The sequence below is a fragment of the Pithys albifrons genome, chromosome 12, assembly GCF_047495875.1.
Source record: "Pithys albifrons albifrons isolate INPA30051 chromosome 12, PitAlb_v1, whole genome shotgun sequence".
Classification (NCBI taxonomy): Eukaryota; Metazoa; Chordata; class Aves; order Passeriformes; family Thamnophilidae; genus Pithys; species Pithys albifrons.
In genome coordinates, this window is record NC_092469.1 from 20,157,329 (window position 1) to 20,179,179 (window position 21,851).

General features: G+C 56.3%; 1 protein-coding gene across 1 annotated transcript in view; it reads right to left on the reverse strand.

Annotated features, from left to right (window-relative positions):
- Positions 1 to 519: 519 nt before the first annotated feature.
- The window catches only part of SLC7A5 (solute carrier family 7 member 5), a 37,488-nt gene continuing 16,156 nt past the window's right edge, over positions 520 to 21,851 (reverse strand). Inside the window, exons 2-10 of the mRNA XM_071567973.1 lie at positions 20,108 to 20,233; positions 13,335 to 13,440; positions 12,430 to 12,474; positions 10,677 to 10,800; positions 8,445 to 8,548; positions 7,799 to 7,895; positions 7,188 to 7,337; positions 6,096 to 6,273; positions 520 to 4,415 (exon numbers count right to left, since the gene is read on the reverse strand). Of these exons, the coding sequence (XP_071424074.1) occupies positions 4,360 to 4,415; positions 6,096 to 6,273; positions 7,188 to 7,337; positions 7,799 to 7,895; positions 8,445 to 8,548; positions 10,677 to 10,800; positions 12,430 to 12,474; positions 13,335 to 13,440; positions 20,108 to 20,233 (986 nt within the window). The 3' untranslated portion in view covers positions 520 to 4,359. The remainder of the gene's footprint in view (positions 4,416 to 6,095; positions 6,274 to 7,187; positions 7,338 to 7,798; positions 7,896 to 8,444; positions 8,549 to 10,676; positions 10,801 to 12,429; positions 12,475 to 13,334; positions 13,441 to 20,107; positions 20,234 to 21,851) is intronic.

The following is a 21,851-nucleotide window of genomic DNA, read 5'->3' on the forward strand; positions in this document are numbered from 1 at the left end:
GGATGTGTGTGTGCCAACAGAACCTCCTGGGCACCTCCCTGTCCCTGAGGAAGGCAAACCTGAGCTCTGCCATGTGCACCCCCAGCACCAGCCCTGCCACCTGGGCATCCCTGCCCTGCAATTCCCACTGGAATATCCCCCTCTCCAGCATGGAGGGACATGGGAAGGAGGGATTGCAGCAGAGGAGCATTTTCCTCTTAGGAACTTGGTGTTTTCCTCCTGCTGGACATGAATCCTGCTGCAGCATGAGCAGCATCTCCAGCATAAAATCATGGAAAAACCCCTGGGAATTGGGATACCCACCCCCTGCTCCCACTTCAGGCCCAAAACTCCCTCACTCTGCCACTCCCTTGGGTCTGACAAACACCCAGAATCCAAAAAGGAGGAATGGATTCCCCAGTTCTCTGCCATGCTCCCAACCCCCTGCAAGAGGAATCCCTGGAAACCCAGGGCTGGTGCTGAGGGATGTGGGATAAACAAGGCAAGATCATTTGGAGGGAAAAACCAGCGACAAGAGAGTTGTAATTCAGCTTTCTTTGTTAAAAAAACAAAACAAGACACCCCAAAACAAAGAACAACCCAAACATTCAACAGATTTGTTAAACCACAGACATAAAAGAATCAAGAAATACTACAAAAAAGTACATTGCAAGAGACGTTTTGTTGTACAAGGCCATTGGATTCAGAACGACTGGCTGACCAGTGGAATAGCTGTGTTGCCAGGAACACAAACGTTGGGAATAAACAGCACTTACTGGAGAAGGATTAAGACTAAAAGATATTTACCCCTTAAAATAAATAGAATTGTCATCTACAGCAACATTTAAATTAGTAAAATAGTTTTTTAAAGCAACCAAATGTAATAAAATTGTCAATCAGACCTAAGTTTGCTTGTGTGTGTTAAACTCTTTTTTTTGTGTGTGTGTTTGTGTTTTAAAAAAAACCTCAACAAAAGTACAAAGAAAAGAATCTCTGAAAAGTCAGATTGTTCACGAGGAGTGAACGACACCCTCCCTTTGTTCTGGGGTGGGGGGCAGGTCTGGGAGCCGCTTCAGCCCCTCCCTGGGGATGGGCCAGACCTGTCCCTGTCCCTGAACAACAGGATGTTTTTCCCTGCAGGTGACACCGAGTCCGTGGGATGTGGGATTGTCCCTGGGCTGAGCTGGATGTCACCCCTCGGGAATAACTCAGGTGCAGCTATAAAGTCTCTTTTTAGGCAGTTTAGAAATTAATTCAGTGTTTAAAAAAATACTTTTATATTTTTTTTCTCATTAACACTTTGACAGCTGGAGGAAGCAACACTCCTTCTGACTGAGGAACGGGGAGCAAAGCAACAATCCTCTGGATTTGGGATCCTTAGGGATGGCTGATCCCAAGCCACGCTTCCCACCACCACATCTCACACCTGCACCAGCCTGGCAGCTCCTGGTGCCACCAAGCCTGGCATCACCCCCACCCCCCACCCACCCAGCTGCCAGTCTGGAGAGGGAAAACTGGGAAAATTCCTCAAGCACAGCCAAACCAAGCCCAGCATCGTCCTGGAATTGCTCCAGAGAGCCCTGACCTAGAGAGCCCCTGGAGCCCCCCTGAATGCCCAGGCCCCCTGGGCTGCCCTGGCACTGAGCAGGGAGCAGATGCCCATCCCTGCAGGGATCTCCTGCCTGGCAGCCAAGCCCTGGATCTGGCTCTGCCAGCCCATCCCGTGGCTGGAGATGCTCTGGGGCCAGCACAAGGAGGACATTCAGAGTCTGGGCTCTGCCCAGGTCGTGGCACAGCCCCCCTGGCACAGACTCCCTGACACAGCTCCCCTGGCACAGCCCCAGTGGCACAGACCCCATGGTACAGACTCCCTGACACAGCCCCCCTGCCACAGCCCCTCTGGCACAGCCCCCATGGCACAGACTCCATGGCACAGACTCCATGGCACAGCCCCCACACCAGCCCTGGGGGCTCCGAGGAGAATCCATCTGAAAGCTCCTGCAGGATCCCACCTTCCCAACGGCCAAGTGCACAAAGACACGGAGGAGAACAAGTTCAAGGAGCCACTGGCACAAAGCAGGAGCACAGAGATGTGGAGCAGAGAGCAGAGCAGCTCAGCCGGGGCAGGAGATGCCCTGGGTGGCAGCAGAGCAGCTCAGCTGGGGCAGGAGATGCCCTGGGTGGCAGCAGAGCAGCTCAGCTGGGGCAGGAGATGCCCTGGGTGGCAGCAGAGCAGCTCAGCTGGGGCAGGAGATGCCCTGGGTGGCAGCAGAGCAGCTCAGCTGGGGCAGGAGATGCCCTGGGTTGCAGAAGAGCAGCTCAGGTGGGGCAGGAGATGCCCTGGGTGGCAGCAGAGCAGCTCAGGTCGGGCAGGAGATGCCCTGGGTGGCAGCAGAGCAGCTCAGCTGGGGCAGGAGATGCCCTGGGTTGCAGAAGAGCAGCTCAGGTGGGGCAGGAGATGCCCTGGGTGGCAGCAGAGCAGCTCAGGTCGGGCAGGAGATGCCCTGGGTTGCAGAAGAGCAGCTCAGGTGGGGCAGGAGATGCCCTGGGTGGCAACAGAGCTCCTCAGGTGGGGCAGGAGATGCCCTGGGTGGCAGCAGAGCAGCTCAGCTGGGGCAGGAGATGCCCTGGGTTGCAGTAGAGCAGCTCAGGTCGGGCAGGAGATGCCCTGGGTTGCAGCAGAGCAGCTCAGCTGGGGCAGGAGATGCCCTGGGTTGCAGTAGAGCAGCTCAGGTCGGGCAGGAGATGCCCTGGGTTGCAGCAGAGCAGCTCAGCTGGGGCAGGAGATGCCCTGGGTGGCAGCAAAAAGCAGAGCAGAGGCACAACAAGCAAGTGTTCAAAGACTTTGCTGCAAAGGCGACGCTTCTGAGCAGACACAGCAACTGTCCCTAAGGGACAGGGGGACTACAGGGGCCACGGGGATGTGGGGTGTGCCCAGGGCACGGGATGGCACCACCCACGACAGCCAAAGAGGGTTTCACATGCAGAGCAGGGTTTGTGCTCAAGGATCACTCCCGGGAGGGGAGCGGAGGGGGGTGGAGGGATCTCCCCAAGCCAAACCTGGTGCACAAAGGAGGCCCCAGGACAGCTCCTTGGAGCAAAACACACCATCTACCATCGCTGCTCAGAGGGTGGGTAGGCCCTGGCACAGGTGCCCAGAGAAGCTGTGGCTGCCCCAGCCCTGGGGGTGTCCAAGGCCAGGTTGGAGCAGCCTGTCTAGTGGAAGGTGTCCCTGTCCATGGAACGAGATGAGCTTTAAGGTCCTTCCCCACCCAAACCACCCCATGGCCTCCAGCAGCCTGAGGTTACAGCCAAGCTCCAGCCACTGCCCTGGTTGGTCCCATCTCCATGGCACATTCCAGAAGTGTGACAAAGGCCATGGCACTGGGAAATGCAGGGACAGCCCCAGGGCACGTGCCAAGGGCACCCCACCCTCTATTTCCCCTTGCAAGTGCTTTGGGGCAAGCAGGGATCACACCACGGGCAACGAGCAGGGCCATGGAGAGCAGAGTGTTGCTCATCCCATGCTGGATGAAAGGCTGTCCCCAGAAAAGCAGGGGATGAGCAAGCCAAGCACTTGGCCTTGTGCTGGGTGCAGCTCCCTGGGTTTACCAGGGGGAAGGACCTCCACCCTTGGGGCTGCTCCTGCACAGGGCACAGGGATGGGCACTCTGGTGAGGGCACCCTGGGGAACTGGCTCAGCAGCAGGGCACTGGAGCTGGGGGTTCCAAGTGCTCTGCCAGGGGCACAGGGACAGGCACAGGAGGTTCCCCTTGCCCAGTCTCTGACACTAATTCTGCTCTGCCTTGTCTCACCCAAGCCACTGGCAGTGGAGTCCAAAGTGTCCCCAGCACGTTTTGGTGTGAGTTTGTGTGTGTGTGAGCCAACACCAGCAAGCCTTTGCTTCCCAACCACCCTCCCTGGCCAGGAAAGGCAGGTAGGGTGGGCTCAGGACCCCAGGTGGGGTGGGCTCAGGACCCTCCATGGCCCTGGGACAGCCCCAGGCATGTCTGAACACCCAAACCAGCTCCTGAGCAGATCCTCCATCTGGGGCATCCCTGTCCCAAACCAGCAGAGCCCACCCAGAGCCAAGCCCAGCCCTCAGTGCCACACACATACACACACACAGAGATGCTGATGGGACAGGCAGGAGGGACCCCTTTGGAAGTGCCCTCTGGAATTCCTCCTGCTGGCTGTGTCCGTACCAGGAACTCCTCGCAGGCTCATCCAAGTGCCAGGGGGCAGAGGGGACAAGGCAGAGTGTGGTGTCAGCAGGAGGCAGCTCCACGGGGCTCCAAGGCCTGGGCTTGGGGTGAGTGAGCAGATTCTTGGGTCTTCTGACACTGCAATTGTGCGTTTCCTCGAGCTGAATGTCTCTGCCTACGATTCCTGCGGAACCACCTCCATCAGCTTCTGGCACAGGACGGTCGCCGAGACTGGGGGGAAGGAGAGCAGGGTGAGGGACCACACAGGGCCCAACCAAACCTGGGGCTGGGCTCAGACAGGAGGGCTGACCCCTCTGCTTCCCAATTTCAGGCTTGGAATAACCCACAGGGTACTCCCTACTCAATCCCAGAAGTCCCAAACGCAACCCTGGATGCTCCAGGAGAGGCTCCAGGGTTTGGATCCCATTGCCACCTGCACAGTGATATGGGAACTAATTTTGGGTGCCTTAAGTGTGAGCAGCCAAAACTGAGTCAGGAATGGGCATGGAAAATCCAAGGTGAAGATTTTACTTGCAATTTGGAAACCCAAGTGAGACCTTGGAAGGACAAACCCACCTAAACCCACCTGTCCTGCCCACAGGGCCGAGGCCACAGCCTGGCCCAGGGCAGGGGGGAGCAAAGGGACCATTTCAGGAGCAGGTTTGCCCTGGAAAAGGTGCTCAGCTGGAGGGATTTTCTTTTTGCACCCATTTTAGTGCTGGTGGCTGATATCCAAACACTGGTCCCTGCTGCTCCTCTCCATGTTGGGACATCCCAACACTCTCCTCCTGCCTGGTAGAACTAACTCTGAATCTGCCCAGCTCAGACTCGGAGCAGCTGCAGCTGCTCAAATTATCTGCAGCACATCAGCAACAAGGGTTCAAAGGTGCTGTGTTTGAGGGTTTGCAGGATTACCATTCCCTGGTCCCAGAATATTTTCTATATTCTCTTTCTTCTTTTGGTGGAGAAAAACCCTGACTATGGTAATTTGCCACCCAGGCACTGCAGAAATGGCTTTTCCAGGATCTGAGCCAGGATAAGAAAGTGAGTGTGGCAGAGGGAAACAGAGACAGGGGAAAAGGGACTGAGGAGTGCTGAGCACTGCCCTGAAAGCCTTTTTCTCCCCCATCAACAGCAGCCAAGGCTGGGTGGGCACCTCTCCTGGCCTGCTTTCCTAGGCCAGCCTGTTGTAGGGGGGCTGGGAGGCAGCTGGTGGGGCTCAGTCACTTGGACAACACGGATTGACTCTGGATTCCGTTGTTTGGGCAGAGGTTCCACGTGCCAAGCTCAGCCCTTCCATCCCTGAACACACCATGGGGCAGTGTCAGCTGTTGGAAAACCTTAGAGCAGATGCCTTAAAAAGAAACCTCCATGAGAGCACATCCAGGGGACTCACCCCTCCCTCTGCTCTGCTGCCACAGGGATGCCAGGGAAAGCTGTGCCTGGATCCCAAATGCTGGCACTGCCTAAGCCACGGATTGGGATGAATTGTGAGTTTTCAGCAGTCAGACTGAGGCCAGCTGTGCTCAGTTCCTCCTTTTGCCTTCCCACACCACTGGGAAGGGATTCTCTGCTGAGCAAAGGCTTTTCCAGGAGGAGGAGCAACGTGCTCAGGGAACTTCACTCTGCTGAGTAACAACCTCCTGTTTCCCAAGATAAAAAAAAAACCCCAAAACATGGTATTTGTCCCCAAGTTTGCAATTACTGCAAGTCAGGGAGCATTTTGGGTGTTTGACAGACATGATAATCATCAGGTTCAACTTGTGATCACGGAAAGAATGGGTCAGAGCCAAGACCTTGGAATGTCCTCCACGGGAGGCAGAGCCAGCACTGCCAGCTGTTGGATGGAACTGGGAAACTGCTCTTTTGGGAGCAAAAACTGCAGCCCTGCCCCTCCCTGGAGGTACTCACAGATGCCTTGGAGAACCCACTTGGGCTTGTTCTGCCACCAGACCCCGAAGAAGTAAACAGGGATCCCACTGAAGATGATGGCGAAGCCGATGGCACATTCCTTCGGCGTCATCCAGAAGGACACGGCGATGAGGAACAGGCAGGCCAGGATGAAGAAGATGGGCAGGACAATGTTCACCTGAGCAGGGACAAGGCACAGGAGAGGACATGGGTCAGGGGGACCAGGGAAGTTTATCCAGGTGTACAGCCCAGGCAGGGACAGAGTTCATGCTCCCCCATGGCCAGGAGCCCCTCTCTGCACCCCAATTCCACAATCCCATCATTCCTTCCACAAAGCAGCTGGACCAACAGCACCAAACTCTGTAACAGCCACAGCTCAAGCCATGGCACTGCTCAGGGCACTCTGAAAACCCCAAAAACTAAAGAAACACCCTGTAAAGAGGCCCTTGGGGAAGGTGCCAGCACAGGCCTGGCAGTTTGTTTCTCTCTCTGGGTGCTGTTCCTGGCAGAGACCTGCCCGTGCCAGGGCATGAGTGGGAAACATGCCCTGAAGGCCACCAGACACGCTCTTGGCCTCCTCCCAGCTGGGCCACGGGGCTGCCAGGCTGGCCAAGGACACAGGGAACAAAGCCCTGGGAGCAGGGGCTGCCTCAGCAGGGAGCTATTCTGGGTGAATTCCTGAGGGTACAGAGAGTTTCACTGAGAGCCACGGCCTGGGCTGTGTCCTGGGCAGAGTGTTGGTCCTGGAGAGCATCCTCAGCACAGCACCGTGTCCCTGACACCCAGAGCCATCCCCACTCCATGTCCCTGACCCCCAGAGCCACCTCTACTCCATGTCCCTGTCACCCAGAGCCACCTCCACCACCTCTGTCCCTGACACCCAGAGCCACCTCCACTTTGTCCCCACGGCCATGGCAGCTCTTCATCCTCCCCCACCAACTCCCTCCAGCAGCAGGGACACCTCCCTGAGCTACAACCCCACAATTCCCTACAATCCCAGCCCTTCTTCCACGCAGGACCAGCAGCTGAGCCTTCCCTGGAGCTGGGAAGGGACTTGGGGAGGACCCACCTCCCATTTCCCCCAGTTCTCACCTTGATGGGCCTCTCCAGCTCTGGCTTCTTGTAACGCAGCCACATCATCCCAATGATGGCCAGGGCCACACACAGCCAGTTGAAGAAGCTGAAGAAGTTGATGACTGAGAAGATGTTGTTGGAGAAGGCGTAGAGCAGGGTCATGACACACTGAATCCAGGGAAAAAGCCATTAGCAAAGGGAGCAGGGAAAACCACGTGTGGGACAGCACTGAAGACAGGGAGTTCAGAACTGCCTGCCAGGGAGAGAATTGTGTGGATTCATTTTTACTTATTTAAGCCATTTTCAGTTGGTGCCTGGAATAAGTTCATAGACTTGTGGAATGGCTTGGGTTGGAAGAACCTTAAAGCTCATCTCGTTCCAACCCATGGGCAGGGACATCTTCACCAGACCAGGCTCCTCTGAGCCCTGTCCAGCCTAGCTCTGGATCCCTCCAGGGATGGGGAGGATTCAAACTGAAGTGGAGCATGAGGGTATGATGAGAAGGTCCCTCTCCTGTGGGTGAATGCAGGAATGGCTCTGACTGGAGGTGGGACCCTCTCCCACCAACCACCCTGCTGGGGTCCCACCCCAACCCTTCCCTCCCAGCCCAGCCCAGCCCAGGAGCTTACTGTGAACACGAGGGAGGGCACAGGAGTGAGCAGCCTGGGGTGGATCATGGACAGGATCGAGGGCAAGTGTCCCTCTCGGGATCCCACGAAGAACAGCCTGGGGGGACACAGAGCAGTTGCAGCCCTGCAGCCCCAGCTGGGCTCTGCCTCCAGCCCAAGGCAGCAGGGCTGCAATGCCAATCCCTGACTTAGGCAGGAGGCTGCAGATGGACATTTCCACCTTCATTCCAGAGACAGCCCTTAAGTGACTTCCCTCAGACGACCCAGGAGATGTGTCAGAGCTGGAACCATCTCAGTCCCTGTCCTGCCCTGTCCTTTCTCCCCTGCCTGGAGCCATTCTCAGCCCTGAAGTTTCACAACTTTCTGCTTTTCATTAAAGCCACTTTCTCATCATCCCCAAGCCTGTGCCTGTTTCTGGTTTACTGACTCCAGCAGGGCTTTGCCTGAGGAACAGAGGACTGAGACCACTGCAAGGTTTCCTTTCATGCTTTTAAAGCCTGGCTGTTTTTCCCTGCATTCTCCACATGGCCTCCAGACCCTTCAGCCTCTGTGTCTGCCCACAGCCACTCTCTGGGGGCAGCTCCAAAGGAAGAGGAACCGAGCCCAGCCTGCAAACAGAGCCCACAGGATTGAGCAAGAAACCTACCGGGAAGACGTGAAGAGAGACCCGTTGACCGACCCAAAGCACGACAGCCCAACGAAGACAGGGATGATCCAGGACATGACACCAAGGTGGTAGTTCCCAAAATCCTGCATGGGGCACAACAAGAGCCATTTCACACCCAGAAAGTCCAAAAGAACTCAGAGCTGCCTACGAAGAGTTGGTATCTGCAGAAACCAGAGCGAAGGGCATGGAGTGGTGCTGAGGCTGTTTCTGAGTTTCCCACATTGCCATTTGCTGCTCCTCCTTCCTGAAAAACATTCTGTGGGGCTGCTCCAACAAAGCAGCAGCCAGCCCTTCCCTCGGGGCCAGGACATTTATCAGAACAGCCATCGGGAAGTTCGGGAGCAAACGGAAACTGCGGAGACTCAGACACGGAGCTGCTGCCAAGTGCTGAGTCAGGGCCTGGGACACAGCCTGGGATGGGGACACAGCCTGGGACTGGGACACAGTCTGGGACTGGGACACAGCCTGGGACTGGGACATAGCCTGGGACACAGCCTGGGACGGGGACACAGCCTGGGACGGGGACACAGCCTGGGATGGGGACACAGCCTGGGACTGGGACACAGCCTGGGACAGGGACACAGCCCTGGGACTGGGACACAGCCCTGGGACTGGGACACAGCCCTGGGACTGGGACACAGCCTGGGACTGGGACACAGCCTGGGACTGGGACACAGCCCTGGGATGGGGACACAGCCCTGGGATGGGGACACAGCCCTGGGATGGGGACACAGCCCTGGGACACAGCCTGGGATGGGGACACAGCCCTGGGACACAGCCTGGGACTGGGACACAGCCTGGGATGGGGACACAGCCTGGGACAGGGACACAGCCCTGGGACAGGGACACAGCCCTGGGACAGGGACACAGCCCTGGGACAGGGACACAGCCCTGGGACAGGGATACAGCTCTGGGACAGGGATACAGCCCTGGGACACAGCCTGGGACTGGGACACAGCCTGGGACTGGGACACAGCCTGGGACTGGGATACAGCCCTGGGACAGGGACACAGCCCTGGGACACAGCCTGGGACAGGGACATAGTCTGGGATGGGGACACAGCCTGGGACAGGGACACAGCCCTGGGACAGGGATACAGCCCTGGGACAGGGATACAGCCCTGGGACAGGGATACAGCTCTGGGACAGGGATACAGCCCTGGGACACAGCCTGGGACTGGGACACAGCCTGGGACTGGGACACAGCCTGGGACTGGGATACAGCCCTGGGACAGGGATACAGCCCTGGGACAGGGACACAGCCCTGGGACAGGGACACAGCCCTGGGACAGGGACACAGCCCTGGGACACAGCCTGGGACAGGGACATAGTCTGGGACACAGAGGGACCCAGAGCTGCAGGTCTGCCCCAGACTGCCCCCTGTGCTGCTCCAGCTGGGCACCAGCAGCTGGCACTGATTTGCAGCCTGTGCCCAGTATCCATTGCCAGCCTTGCCATGGCACACGGTGCAGGGAGCAGCAACATCCTGCAAGTGTCCCAGGCCAGGCTGGATGGGCCTTGGAGCAACCTGGGCCAGTGGAAGGTGTCCCTGCCCATGGAGAGGTGGGACAGGATGAGCTTTGAGGTCCCTTCCAACCCAAACCACTCCATGACTCGATGCAGCACAGGCTGCACCTCCAGCAACTCAGCACCACATCATGTGGGCTCGAGCAGGGCTTGGAGCCAACCCAAGGATGGAGCTCTGTCACCTGAGAGGTCAGACCAGCCCACCCAGGGCTGGGAGATGCCCCCTGAAGTCTTGAACAATCCTGGTCATGCTCAGTCTCCAAGGTCTGCTCTCTCCCAGAGCAATCAGGATTTCTGACCACAATGGCATTCTAATTAACAGAAGTATTATTTTTCTCTCTTAATTAAAACAAGGAAGATACAGAGAGAGGACAATACAGCTCAGTATTGCCTGGATGACCTTTCCCCATAGATATCATGCTCTGGTCAGTGGTGAGCAGTCACAAGGGCAGCAGGAACCCTCCCTGTCTGAGAGCTCAGAGCAGCCCTGCCCACCCTCTGTCTGCCACGAGCCCCAGGTGGTGCCACGCTGTGCCCCCTGCTCCCACCACAGCTGCTCCTCATCTCCTGCCCAACACCAGGGGATTCTCAGCCATGGAACAGTCCAGGAGAAGGGAGCAGAGGCTGCAGGTGAGGTTTAACCTGCCCTGGAAAGCAGAGTCCCCTTGGAGCAGCCCTGCCTTACCACGGCCACGGCCTCGGACGTCAACATCTGCTCGGTGGAGAGTGTGGTGAAATAGGCCAAGTTGGTGAGCACATAGACCAGAGTGACCACGGGCAGGGAGATGATGATGGCCAGGGGCAGGTTCCTGGGAAAAGACACACATTATCAAGGAGATGCTGATCCCAGATCCTGCTGATCCCAGATCCTGCTGCACTCGCTCTGTGTTTGAGCCACTCTGCCCTCTGGCTCCTCAGCACATCCACCTCCCCAGCCAAGGCAGGGAAGATGCCCACATGGCAATGGGCTGCCCAGGGAAGTGCTGGAGTCCCCATCCCTCCAAAAACAAAACCAACATGTGGATGTGGCACTCAAGGACATGGCTTAGTGGTGCTGCATGAACAGCTGGGCTTGGTGATCTCAGAGGTCTCTTCCACCCTTAACAACTCCACAATCCTCTGAACAGCCTGATGGGGAGTGCAGGATTATGGCAGAAGGGACTTTCCATGGAGAGGCTCTGGCTGGCTGGGCAGGCAGGAGTCCAGGACCACTGCAATGGCAATTAATTAATTCAAAGCACCCCGTGGCATCAGCACGTGGATTCTCTTCTGGGCACAGCAGGTTCACTTTGCTGGTGGGTCTCCTGTGGGCCATAGGAAGCTCAGGGAGGATCCAGAGAGCAGTTCCAGGCTCTAACTCTGTGCAGATGGCTGGGCTGAGGAAAGTCCAGGGAAATGAGCCCAGGCACAGCCTGAGTGGGTCTGTAAACAGGCCCAGCTGGTACAAACTTGCCTTTCCAAACAGTTTAACTTCATTTGCCACTGGGAAGGGAAAAGCAGCCCCTGTTTGTGCCATGTCTGATTGGAGCAGAGGAGCTCAAAGCCACAGGGGAGAGTCACATCCCATGACTGCACTCAGCAGACAGGAAAAGAATTGCAAAACCAAAAACTCCCTTTTTCCCCACTGTTGCTGAAGGAAGGGGAGTCTGAAATCCTTCCCAGCAGGAACCAATCCCCCAGGGCCAGGCAGGGCTCTTGCACAAGTGACCCTGAGCAGGAATCCCAGTAGCTCCCATGGGATCCCAGCAACTTCCGGGGATCCCAGTGGCTGCCAGTGGCTCCCAGCAGCTCCCAGGGGATCCCAGTGGCTGCCAGTGGCTCCCAGGGGCTCCCAGGGGATCCCAGTGGCTCCCAGCAGCTCCCAGGGGATCCCAGTGGCTCCCAGGGGATCCCAGCAGCTCCCAGAGGATCCCAGTGGCTCCCAGTGACTCCCAGGCAGCAGCCAAGGGCAAAGGGGGTTCCCAGGCCTGTCCTGCTTTGCTGTGGCCCGAGCTGAGCCCTCGAGTGACCCCGACAGGCACGAGCAGCTCAGGAAGCAGCTGCTGCTCAACAGGACGGGAAGAGCACGAGACAAACACGTGGAGAGCAGCACAAACCCTCTGGGGGAGCTTCTCCAGGGCACTAATAAAGGCCTGAGTGCTCCTTCCTCACCCATAACTCACAGAGGTGTCAGCCAAGGAAGCAGAGCCCTCCAGCAGCTCAGATAGCAGAGGGACAGGAAAGCAGCGTAAACAACAGCCCTTCTCCTACAGAGATTATTATTCCACTTCCCTGATTCCAGGGAGGGACAAGGCCATTAATTTATCTTGTTTTTTATTTCTCCAGATAAAATCCTTGGCTCCTGGGCTGAGCAGCAGCCCCTGCCACACACAGGAGGGAGAAGCTGCCCCAAAACACAGGTTTGCTCCCAGGAATGTCACCCCAGGACACACACCCACCTGTAGGGATTTATCATCTCTTCTGTCACAAAATTCAAGTAATTCCTGGAATGGAAAAAGAACAGGGGTTAATTCTGGTTAGTCCAAGGGATACATAAAGCCCTGGAGTTTAAACTCATGTTCACAGGCAGTTCAGGAGGGGGACAGAGGTGGCTGTGGGAACACTGAGGGTGGCTGATGCCCAATTCCAAGACCTACAGTGCTAAAACTGCAAGGAACAAGCCAGGATGGTGCTGGTGGATCCAGCAAACCCTGCAAGACACTGCAAGTGGAGAGCTGGATCCATAAGTGACAGGGCCACCCTTCCAGGTGATAAGATCATGGACCAGAGGAGGCCATGGAGATGCTCCAAGGGCTGGAGCCCCTCTGGAGCCAGGATGGGAGAGCTGGGGGTGTTCACCTGGAGAAGAGAAGCTCCAGAGAGACCTGAGAGCCCCTTCCAGTGCCTAAAGGGGCTCCAGGAGAGCTGGAGAGGGACTTGGGACAAGGGATGGAGGGACAGGACAAGGGGAATGGCTTCCCACTGCCAGAGGGTGGGTTAGATGGGATATTGGGAGGGAATTCTTCCCTGTGAGGGTGGGCAGGCCCTGGCACAGGTGCCCAGAGAAGCTGTGGCTGCCCCATCCCTGGAAGTGTCCAAGGCCAGGTGGGACGGGGCTTGGAGCCACCTGGGACAGTGTCCCTGTCCATGGCAGGGGGTGGCACTGGATGGGCTTTAAGGTCCCTCCAACCCATCCCATGATTCCATGGGGAGCACAAATGGCCCATTCCCACAGCACACTGAGCAGCTCCTCGTGCCTGCAGGTGCTCCAAGCACTGACAGAGGAACCCTCCAGGTGCTTCATTTGGGACTGAAATCGGTGTGGGGATTCAGTTCAGTGTGGAAAGCAGAGGGAGCCTCTTACCATCCTCCATAGGCAAAGAGGCCACTGTACAGGGCCAGCACGATGTTGCCCACCCCGACCTTGGTGCCCTCGAAGGAGTGCTCAGGAGTCAGGTTTGTCACATCACCTGCAGGACAGGACACAGCACAGGGTCAGGGGTGGCCTGGGAACCCCCAGAGCCCTTTGTGGGGCTTCAGAGCACCTTAGGGGGAAAGCTGCTCTCAGGATAATTATCTTCATTATCATCCTGATGCATTTCAGGTTGGGCTGATTCCTCCAGTCTCACAGTGCTTAATGAGCCTCAAAAATATGGGGCATGAGCAGCTGGCCAGGAGTGGCCCCTCCAGACCTTCCCACAGGGCAACGTGCCATCACTGAGGTGATCTCCCAGACACCTTCTCCCTGTGAAGAAAACATTCTGGGGACCTTCCTGCTGGAAGATGCTTTGCAAACACAGAGATTGTCACGTTGTCCTCTCGGCTGAAGGCTGCTGAGGTTCGATAAAGCCCCAGGATTTCCTCCACTTCCACCAGCCACCCAGTGAAGCAGAAACCCAGGATTTCCTCCAGTCCCACCAGCCACCTGATAAAGCAGAGGGCTGTGGCAATGCCTTTGATTGGGGGAAGTCAGGTTCTTTGGGGCTTGGATATCAGAAGTCACCTTCTTTAGGGCCCCACGATCAAAAGTTCCTGTTATGGATCTGCCTTTGAAAGGAGCAGCCAGAAATAGAGCCCTCGATTGTCCCTCTGGTCCCCACTGCCCCTGAGCAGCCCAGGGTTTATTTGTTTTGCTTCCAAATGCTCTGCAGTTGTTTTGTTCCCTGCCTTTTGATGTGGGGCCTGGGATGGCCAAGCCACATTCCCGTTCCCAATCCCCTCGGTGTGGGGGGACAGGGAGTGTGGTGGCATCAGGGGCGCTGTGGTGGCACCCAGGGGCACCTCTGCACCCATGTGGAAGCCCATGGGACTCCTCTGAGGGCACAGACCTTGCCCCATCACCCCAGCAACTGCACCACAGGGTGGCTGGAGTTTAACCCTTCCTGCCTCAGCTCAAGGGAACCAGGATGTGCTGCTGGGAAAGGCAGAGGATGCTCAAACACTGGGCATTGCCCTCTGAGGGGCTCCCTTTGGATCCTTCCCTCCCCTGTGCCACCCACAGCCACTGCTGAGGGTACACATGGCCCTGCAATACCTCCCAGTCCTCTTACAATGCTGGCAAAGTGATTTTTCCCAACAGCACTCCCTGCTGTGTGTCTGCCATCCATGGGACTGCTCCAACCCTGTGCCAGGGGCATGGAGCTGCCCTGTGGGTGGCACAGCTGCCTCTTCTCTTCCCCCTCCCTCCCTCCCCCTGCAGCTCCATCCCCATCCTTTCCACCCTGGGCACTGTTCCCTTCCCCTCCCTTCCCCTCCTGCTCCTGCTGAATCCTAACCAGGCACACAGACATTCCCTCTGGGCTCTGCTGCCCAGCAATGCAGCCCCCCCTGCCCTTGCCCTGGCAGGAGCCACCCCATTGCAGGGGATGCTGTGGGCATGAGCTGCAGGAGAGCTGGGCATGGGACCCCCAGCACAGGGATGTCCAGCAGGAGTGCAGGGCTCTGCCTGTCCACATCCAGTCCCACTGCTCCTCTCCACTGCAGCCACCTTGTCCCTCCCTTCCAGCATCTCCTGGCACCAGGAAGGTCTGTCCTGCTCCCACCTTGGGAAGAGCTGGATGCATTTAATGCCCCTTGAGCCAGTGAACCTCCTTAGCAAAATGCTTAAAAACACATCCAAGTGCAAGAGGAGAGCCAGGAGATGCAGAGACTGATCTAAAGCTGAGTTTAACCTTTCCTGGCTTAGAGGTTCAGCCACAGAATCCTAATTTAGTCCAAATGACTCAGGGCTGGGCAGGAGGGGGTGCAGGGCATCACTGAGCCCTAAGGCTCAGCTTTCCCAGTTCATTTGCTGCCCTTCCTGAATAATTACCACTCTAGTCCTTTCCAGGTCTTTTGTTCTGGGAATAAGATACCCCTTTTGTTAGCAGTGCCTGTAATTAGCTGCTGGAGCAGCACAGGGATGGACTGGGAGAGCAGGAGGCTCTGCAGGCAGCTCAGACATCCCTGGGGTTGTTTGTTCTCAGAGGGGCTCAGGCTCTCTGCATGTTCCCACCTGGATCAGTGGATGGACCATCACCCTCACCAGGTGAGGAGGATCTCCAGTCCAGGAGCAGCACAGCACAAAAAGCATCACAAGTATTTCTTGTCCCCAACTGGCCACCAGCTCCTCCCCAAATGCTCTTTCTGTTCATCACAGGAAAACCCTCTGTGCCCAACTGTTCCTTTTGCTGAGGCAGCTGCAGGTTTCACTCTCTGCCTCCCCAAAGCTGCCCAACCCACGGGCCTGGTGCTGCCAGGGAAGGGCTGAGCTGCTGCCCTGGCACAGCTGGAGAGGGGGGAGGACAGGGCAGCATTGGTGGTCCCTGCCCAGAACCACATTCCTGGATTGAGGATGTGCCACCCACCAGGGAACCACAGGCATCCTCAGCCTCTGGGCAAGGGAGGCTCCAACCCACTGCCCATCCCTGGGAGTGCCCAAGGCCAGGTTGGACAGGGCAGCACCCTGGGACAGTGGGAGGTGTCCCTGCCCATGGCAGGGGGTGGCACTGGGTGGGCTTTCATGTCCCTCCCAACCCAGTCCAGTCTGGGATTCCAGGACTCCAGGAAAGGGAGCAGAGCTGAAGCAGAGGAACAAAATCAAAGCCTGTAATTTCATTACCCTGAGGGTGGGTGAGGGTGATGGAGGGAGGGAACTAATTACTGTAATTGCTCCCACACCTCTCCTTGCACCCAGCCCATCCCTCTGAGGCACTGGAATGTCACAGGAGGGGCAAGTCAGCACAGGGGCAGCCAGGAGAGGGAGCCAGGAGGGAGGAGGGAAGGGAGGGAAGGGAGGGAAGGGAGGGAAGGGGTTTTGGCTTCTCAGCACCTGAGGGGCTGTAACCCCCTGCCCTGTCCCCACCTCACCTGTGGGAGTTGCAGCTCCCCAGGAACTCCCAGTGAGCTGCTGAATTGCCCAATTCTGTGCCCCACAGTGAACAGGATTCAGGAACACCCCGAGGGGTCGGGATCTGTCTCGGGCTGTGCCAAGGGAGGTGCAGGTTGGGTGTCAGGGAAAAATGCTTCACCAAAAGGGCTGTCCAGCCCTGGCCCAGCTGCCCAGGGCACCCTGAAGAGCTGGCACCTGGTTTGAACTGGCTGTTCAACTGCACTCTGCTCTACAATTAAGCAAATTAAGGTAACAAGCTCTGACATAAGCCCCATTTGTGGTCCTGCAGCTGCCAGGGCTGTGGGGATTGTGCCAGGAGGGGCTGGGTCAGGTCCAGGCACTGCCTGTTCAGAGCCTTTCCCTAAAAACTGCCTTTGCTGCCCAGCCATGCCCGTCCTGGCACAACTGGCACAGGATCTGCTCCTGCAGAAAGCATGGCATGGGAATTAAGGGGTTTAACTTGCCCCACCAGCCAGGAGAGGGAACATGGGCATGGAGAGAGCTCAGAGTGGGGAGAAACCCAGGCAGAGGGAACTGGTGTGGGCACCAAACCCCAGAGGAGGAACCCCCTGAGCTGTGAGCCATCCCTGAGGAAGGCAGGGAGAACTCCAGGGGCAGGGCAGGGGTTGGGGCATCCCAGGGCTCGGAGCTCAGTGCCCACAGGGGCTGTTTGCTCCTCCCTGCAGCCCCTGGGCAGGTCAGGGGAGCGGCTTTGGATCTGGATGCCAGGCTGAGGTGACTGTGGTCTGGCACACACAGCCCTGGAGGGCAGGGAGGGCATCCCTGGAGGAGCCAGAGCTCCTGGGTACATCCTGATTCCATTCCCACCCCCAGCTGTGGACAGGCCATGACCCCTCCCCTCATTCCAGCTCAATATGGAGAAGTCCCTCTGCTCCCAGCCCAGACATCATGTTGTCTCCTCTCCCACCTCCTCTGCATCCTGCTGAGACACCAAACCCTTTCCCCTCCTCCTAAACAAACCCCTCCCAACTTTCCCAATCCCTGCTGGCAGAACGTTTGCTGATGGGAACAGGCAGCAGTCCCAGAGCCCTGGAGTGATGTCTCTCCAGGATCAGAGAATCCAAGGGCACTGCAGAGCCCCCGGATGGACAAACAGGGCTCTCTGGTCCTTGGCACAGCATGGGAAGGCATTTCCCCCCTGTCTGTCCCCACCCAGCAAGGTGCAAACCCTGAACAAACCCCCAATGGGGTTCCAGCCACTTCCAGGAGCTTGTTTTTCCCTTCCATATCTGCACAACAGGGTCAGTCCAGATCCATAAACCCCTGGGATTGAGGCTGGCACACAGGAAGGAGCCACTGGGGGGGTTCAAGGAGCCAACCAGCCCAACCTGCAGAGCCAGGAAGGTTTGGGGAGGGCAGATCTGCAGCTCTGCAGGCACCACTCACTCCTAGCCCACAGTGCAGGGCTGGGGGAAAGGAGGGATTCAAAGAGCAAGGAAAAGTCCCTTTGGACACACAGACATGGAGACAACAACTGCACTGACACAGCTTTGGCAGGACCCAGAGGGAGGAGAGGACACAGAGCTGCAGAGCCAATCCCAAAGCATTCCCTGCTCTCCACTGGATTGGGGCAGTGCTGGGAAAAGGAGATGCCAAGGGAGCCAAGGGGTGGGCAGGACCCCTGTGGCACATCCCAGGTGCCCCCTGAGCCTCCCCCTGCCCCAGCTTGGCACCTGGGTACCAAAATGAACAGCTTACAGTGCACAGCTCCTTGGCTAAAGCAGCTCTGGGATGTCCAAGGCATATTCCCACCCTCAGGAGTTAAGGCAGTGCTGAGCATCCACCTGCAAATCCCTGAGAAACAACTCACAGGGTGCTAAAAGCTCGATAGTAAACAAACAGCAACTCACAGGGTCCTCAAAGCTTGATATTATTAAACAAACAACTCACAATCAGCAGCTCACAGGGTCCTAAAAGCTCAATATTAAACAAACAACTCACAACCAGCAGCTCACAGGGTCCTAAAAGCTCAATATTAAACAAACAACTCACAACCAGCAGCTCACAGGGTCCTAAAAGCTTGATATTAAACACACAACAACTCACACACAACAACTCACAAACAGCAACTCACAGGGTCCTAAAAGCTCGATATTAAACAACCAGCAACTCACAGGGTCCTAAAAGTTTGACATTAAACAAACAGAAAGTGGCTCCCCCTCATCAAAAGGCCAAAAGAACAGCCCAGAGGGAGGGGAGGTGACTCTGAAGATGCAAATTAAGATTTGATCTGCAAACAAAGCACAGTTGTAAAAGGCCTTTATGGCAAAATGGGAACGAACCAACAGAGATTTATGGTGACTTATCCTCCTAAAAGAGCAAAACCAGCCCAGCAAAGCAAGCTGGGCACTTGTGGAGGGAGGTGTATTTTGTGATAAGCCCCAAACAATGTCCCTGTTGAGTGTCAGCACCGAGCTGGAAGAAAATAAAACCTCTGACAAAGCAGGAAATTCTGCAAAGACAGCACTGGCTCCCAGGGCTGAGGCAGGACTTGGAGAGCCACAGGCATAGGGACAGGATTCCCTGCAGGTCTGACCCCCAGTTAGCAAATAAGGGCTGTGCTGTTCCCTGAGAAACGTTTATTCCCACAAAACCAGCACCAAAAGCAAAGCTCCTCTGTGAGGATCAGTCAGTGAGATGGGTTTGGAACAAAGCAGCTCCCTGGGTTTGAGAGGGTTTCATGTAGGCAAGAAGCAAACAAGCAAAACCAGCAGAAAATTTGCTTTATCTTCCCATTTTTCTCTTCTTTTCCAGGTGCTGGTTGACAGCCACGTGGCAGTGGCAGTGAGAGCTCCAGGTCTCTGCTCCTCATGTGGTGCCTCCAGCCCTGCCTGGCCCAGGTGGCCCTGGGTGACCCCCCTGGCTCGACCCAGCTGTGCCATGCCCAGAGCAGGGTGAAGGGAAACACTCAGAGATAGTCTGGGGGAGGATTAAAACAGCTGGGAGTGAGTGGTTTATCCATATTCTCCACACACAGATAATTCTCTCCCAGTGAATTGTCATGACCAGAGAGACATCCCAGTGCAGCAGCCCCAGCACTGCCATTGGTCTCTTCTCCCAGGCACTCAGCAATAGGACAAGGGGGCACGATGGGCTCAAGCTCTGCCAGGGGAAATTGAAGTTGGAGAGCAGGAGGAAATTCCTTCCAGAGAGAGTGCTCAGGGATTGGAATGGGCTGCCCAGAGAGGGGGTGGATTCCCCATCCCTGGAGGTTTTTCAACTGAGCTTGGCCATGGCACTGAGTGCCATGATCTGGTAAAGGGACTGGAGTTGGACCAAAGGTTGGACTTGATGATCTCAAAGGTCTTTTCCAGCCCAATCCATTCTATGATTCCATGGATGTGGCACTGAGTGAGAATCCACCACGTCTTGATCCAACCCCACTATGATCACCAGCCCAGGGCACAGAATGCCCTGGGCTGGTGATCACAGTGGGGTTGGATCAAGGATTGGACTTGCTCATCTCAGAGGTCTTTTCCAACCCAATCCATTCTGTGATTCCCTGCAATCCCAAGGGAGAGGCCACAGTGATGCAGCAATGGGAAGGACCTGAAGTTTCACAGCAGGAAATCAGCCCCAAACTATGACAGAAACCCAGAATGTCCCAAACAAACCACCAAACCTCAACCCTGAAACACCCCCGAGCGCAGCAGGTTTGTGATGCCCTCCTGCCACATCTGCAGGCTCAGGGTGGCACCCCAGGGCTCTGTGCCCCCAGCCCTGCCCTCCCCAGGCCCAGCACTCACCCTTGGCCAGCTGCACGAAGCCGAGGATGATGATGAGGGCCAGTGCCAGCAGCTTGGCGGCGGCGAAGGCGTCCTGGACACGGGTGGCAGCTCGGACGCTGTAGCAGTTGACGGCCGTGAGCAGCACTGGGGACACACAGGGACAGGGACAGGGACAGCGTCAGCACAGCGGGCACTGCCTGGCAAGGCACCCACCTGTGGCAATGCATCCTCAATACATGGCTTGGAGAATGTCATGTCAGAAAGGGGCTGGTGAAGAAAACCCACCAGGCACTGAGAATGCTTTAACAACTGATGGTTTTAATGTGGTTTAAATGTACTAAATGTAAAATGTGTACAGTCATTCCTTCTTCTTCTGTCTTGGTTTGAGATAAGCAACTGCCAACCCCCCCAAGCACAGAGAGAAAAACCTCCCTCCTAACACCTAAAGGGAGGAAAAGAGAGGGGAAAGAAAAAACCACTTCAAACTGCATTTATACTAAAACTACATATATTTTTCACAGAAAGAAAGAGACAATTAGAAGAGAGTACAAATATTCACTCACACAAGTCTGCAACAACAAATTCCCCACTTCAACTTCTTAATGAACACACAAATTCTACTGTTTTAACTACACATTACTTAAGAAAAGACTTATTCCCCAGGGAGACAACTCAAGCAGAAAGGAGAGACCCAGAACAACACAGTTTACTTTCCTGAGATACCCTGTGAGCCAGTGGTGGGCCTGGTCCTCTCCATCCCCCCTGGGACAGCATCGTGTGTCCTCCCAAGAGGAGGGCTGAGAAGTGACTGCCTAACCACTCCCACACTGGTTTCTACTGCCCTGGAGATGATGCCATAATGTGGTATGGAATACAAAGTTACTGTCAGCTCAGCCCAGCTCAAGTCAGCTGACAGCTTCAGCCTAGTCCAGATTCAGAGCCCAAATTTAGGCCCACCGAGGTCAACCCATAACATCTTCCCATAACCCCCTGCCAGGCCAGGGGGCTGGGAGAAGGACAGTGACCTCATATTTCCTGTCACCCCCTCCCACTGAATGTAAATCCCCTTACTCCAACTGGCACAAATCCAGACTTCCCTCTTGTCCCTTATTGGTGAATTTGTCTCCCTCCAAAGTCCATATAAACCTGTACCCCTGATTAAACTTCCTCTTTGTTCCTGTCCTGACCGGTGGTCCCTGCGTGTCCTTTCTGGGGACTCTCAGAGACCACATGGTCGGGGTGAGCAGAGAGCACTCACTTCTCCTGGGTTAATGGACTGATAATCCAGGACCAGGAGAAGTTCCACAACGTTGCAGATTCCTTCAGCACACAGCAGAACAAGGGGACAAGAAACCAACCCTCATACACACTCTGGCACACTGGTGGGCTGGGGACACAGAAGGGATTCTCCCCTGGGAGGGTGGGCAGGCCCTGGCACAGGTGCCCAGAGAAGCTGTGGCTGCCCCAGCCCTGGGAGTGTCCCAGGCCAGGTTGGACAGGGCTTGGAGCAGCCTGGGATGGTGGGAGGTGTCCTTGTGTTGGTACAGAAAAATGAAAGGTGAGCAATTCAGATCTCAGAATCTCAGACTACTCTGAGCTGGAAGGACCCTCGAGGATCATCGAGTCCAACTCAAGTCAATGGCCCACACAGGGGATTGAACCCATGACCTTGGCATTATTACAACCAAGTTTTAACCAACTGAGCTAATGAAGGAGCAGTGCTGTGTCTATATGAGACTGGAGCAGCTGCCAGCTAAGAATC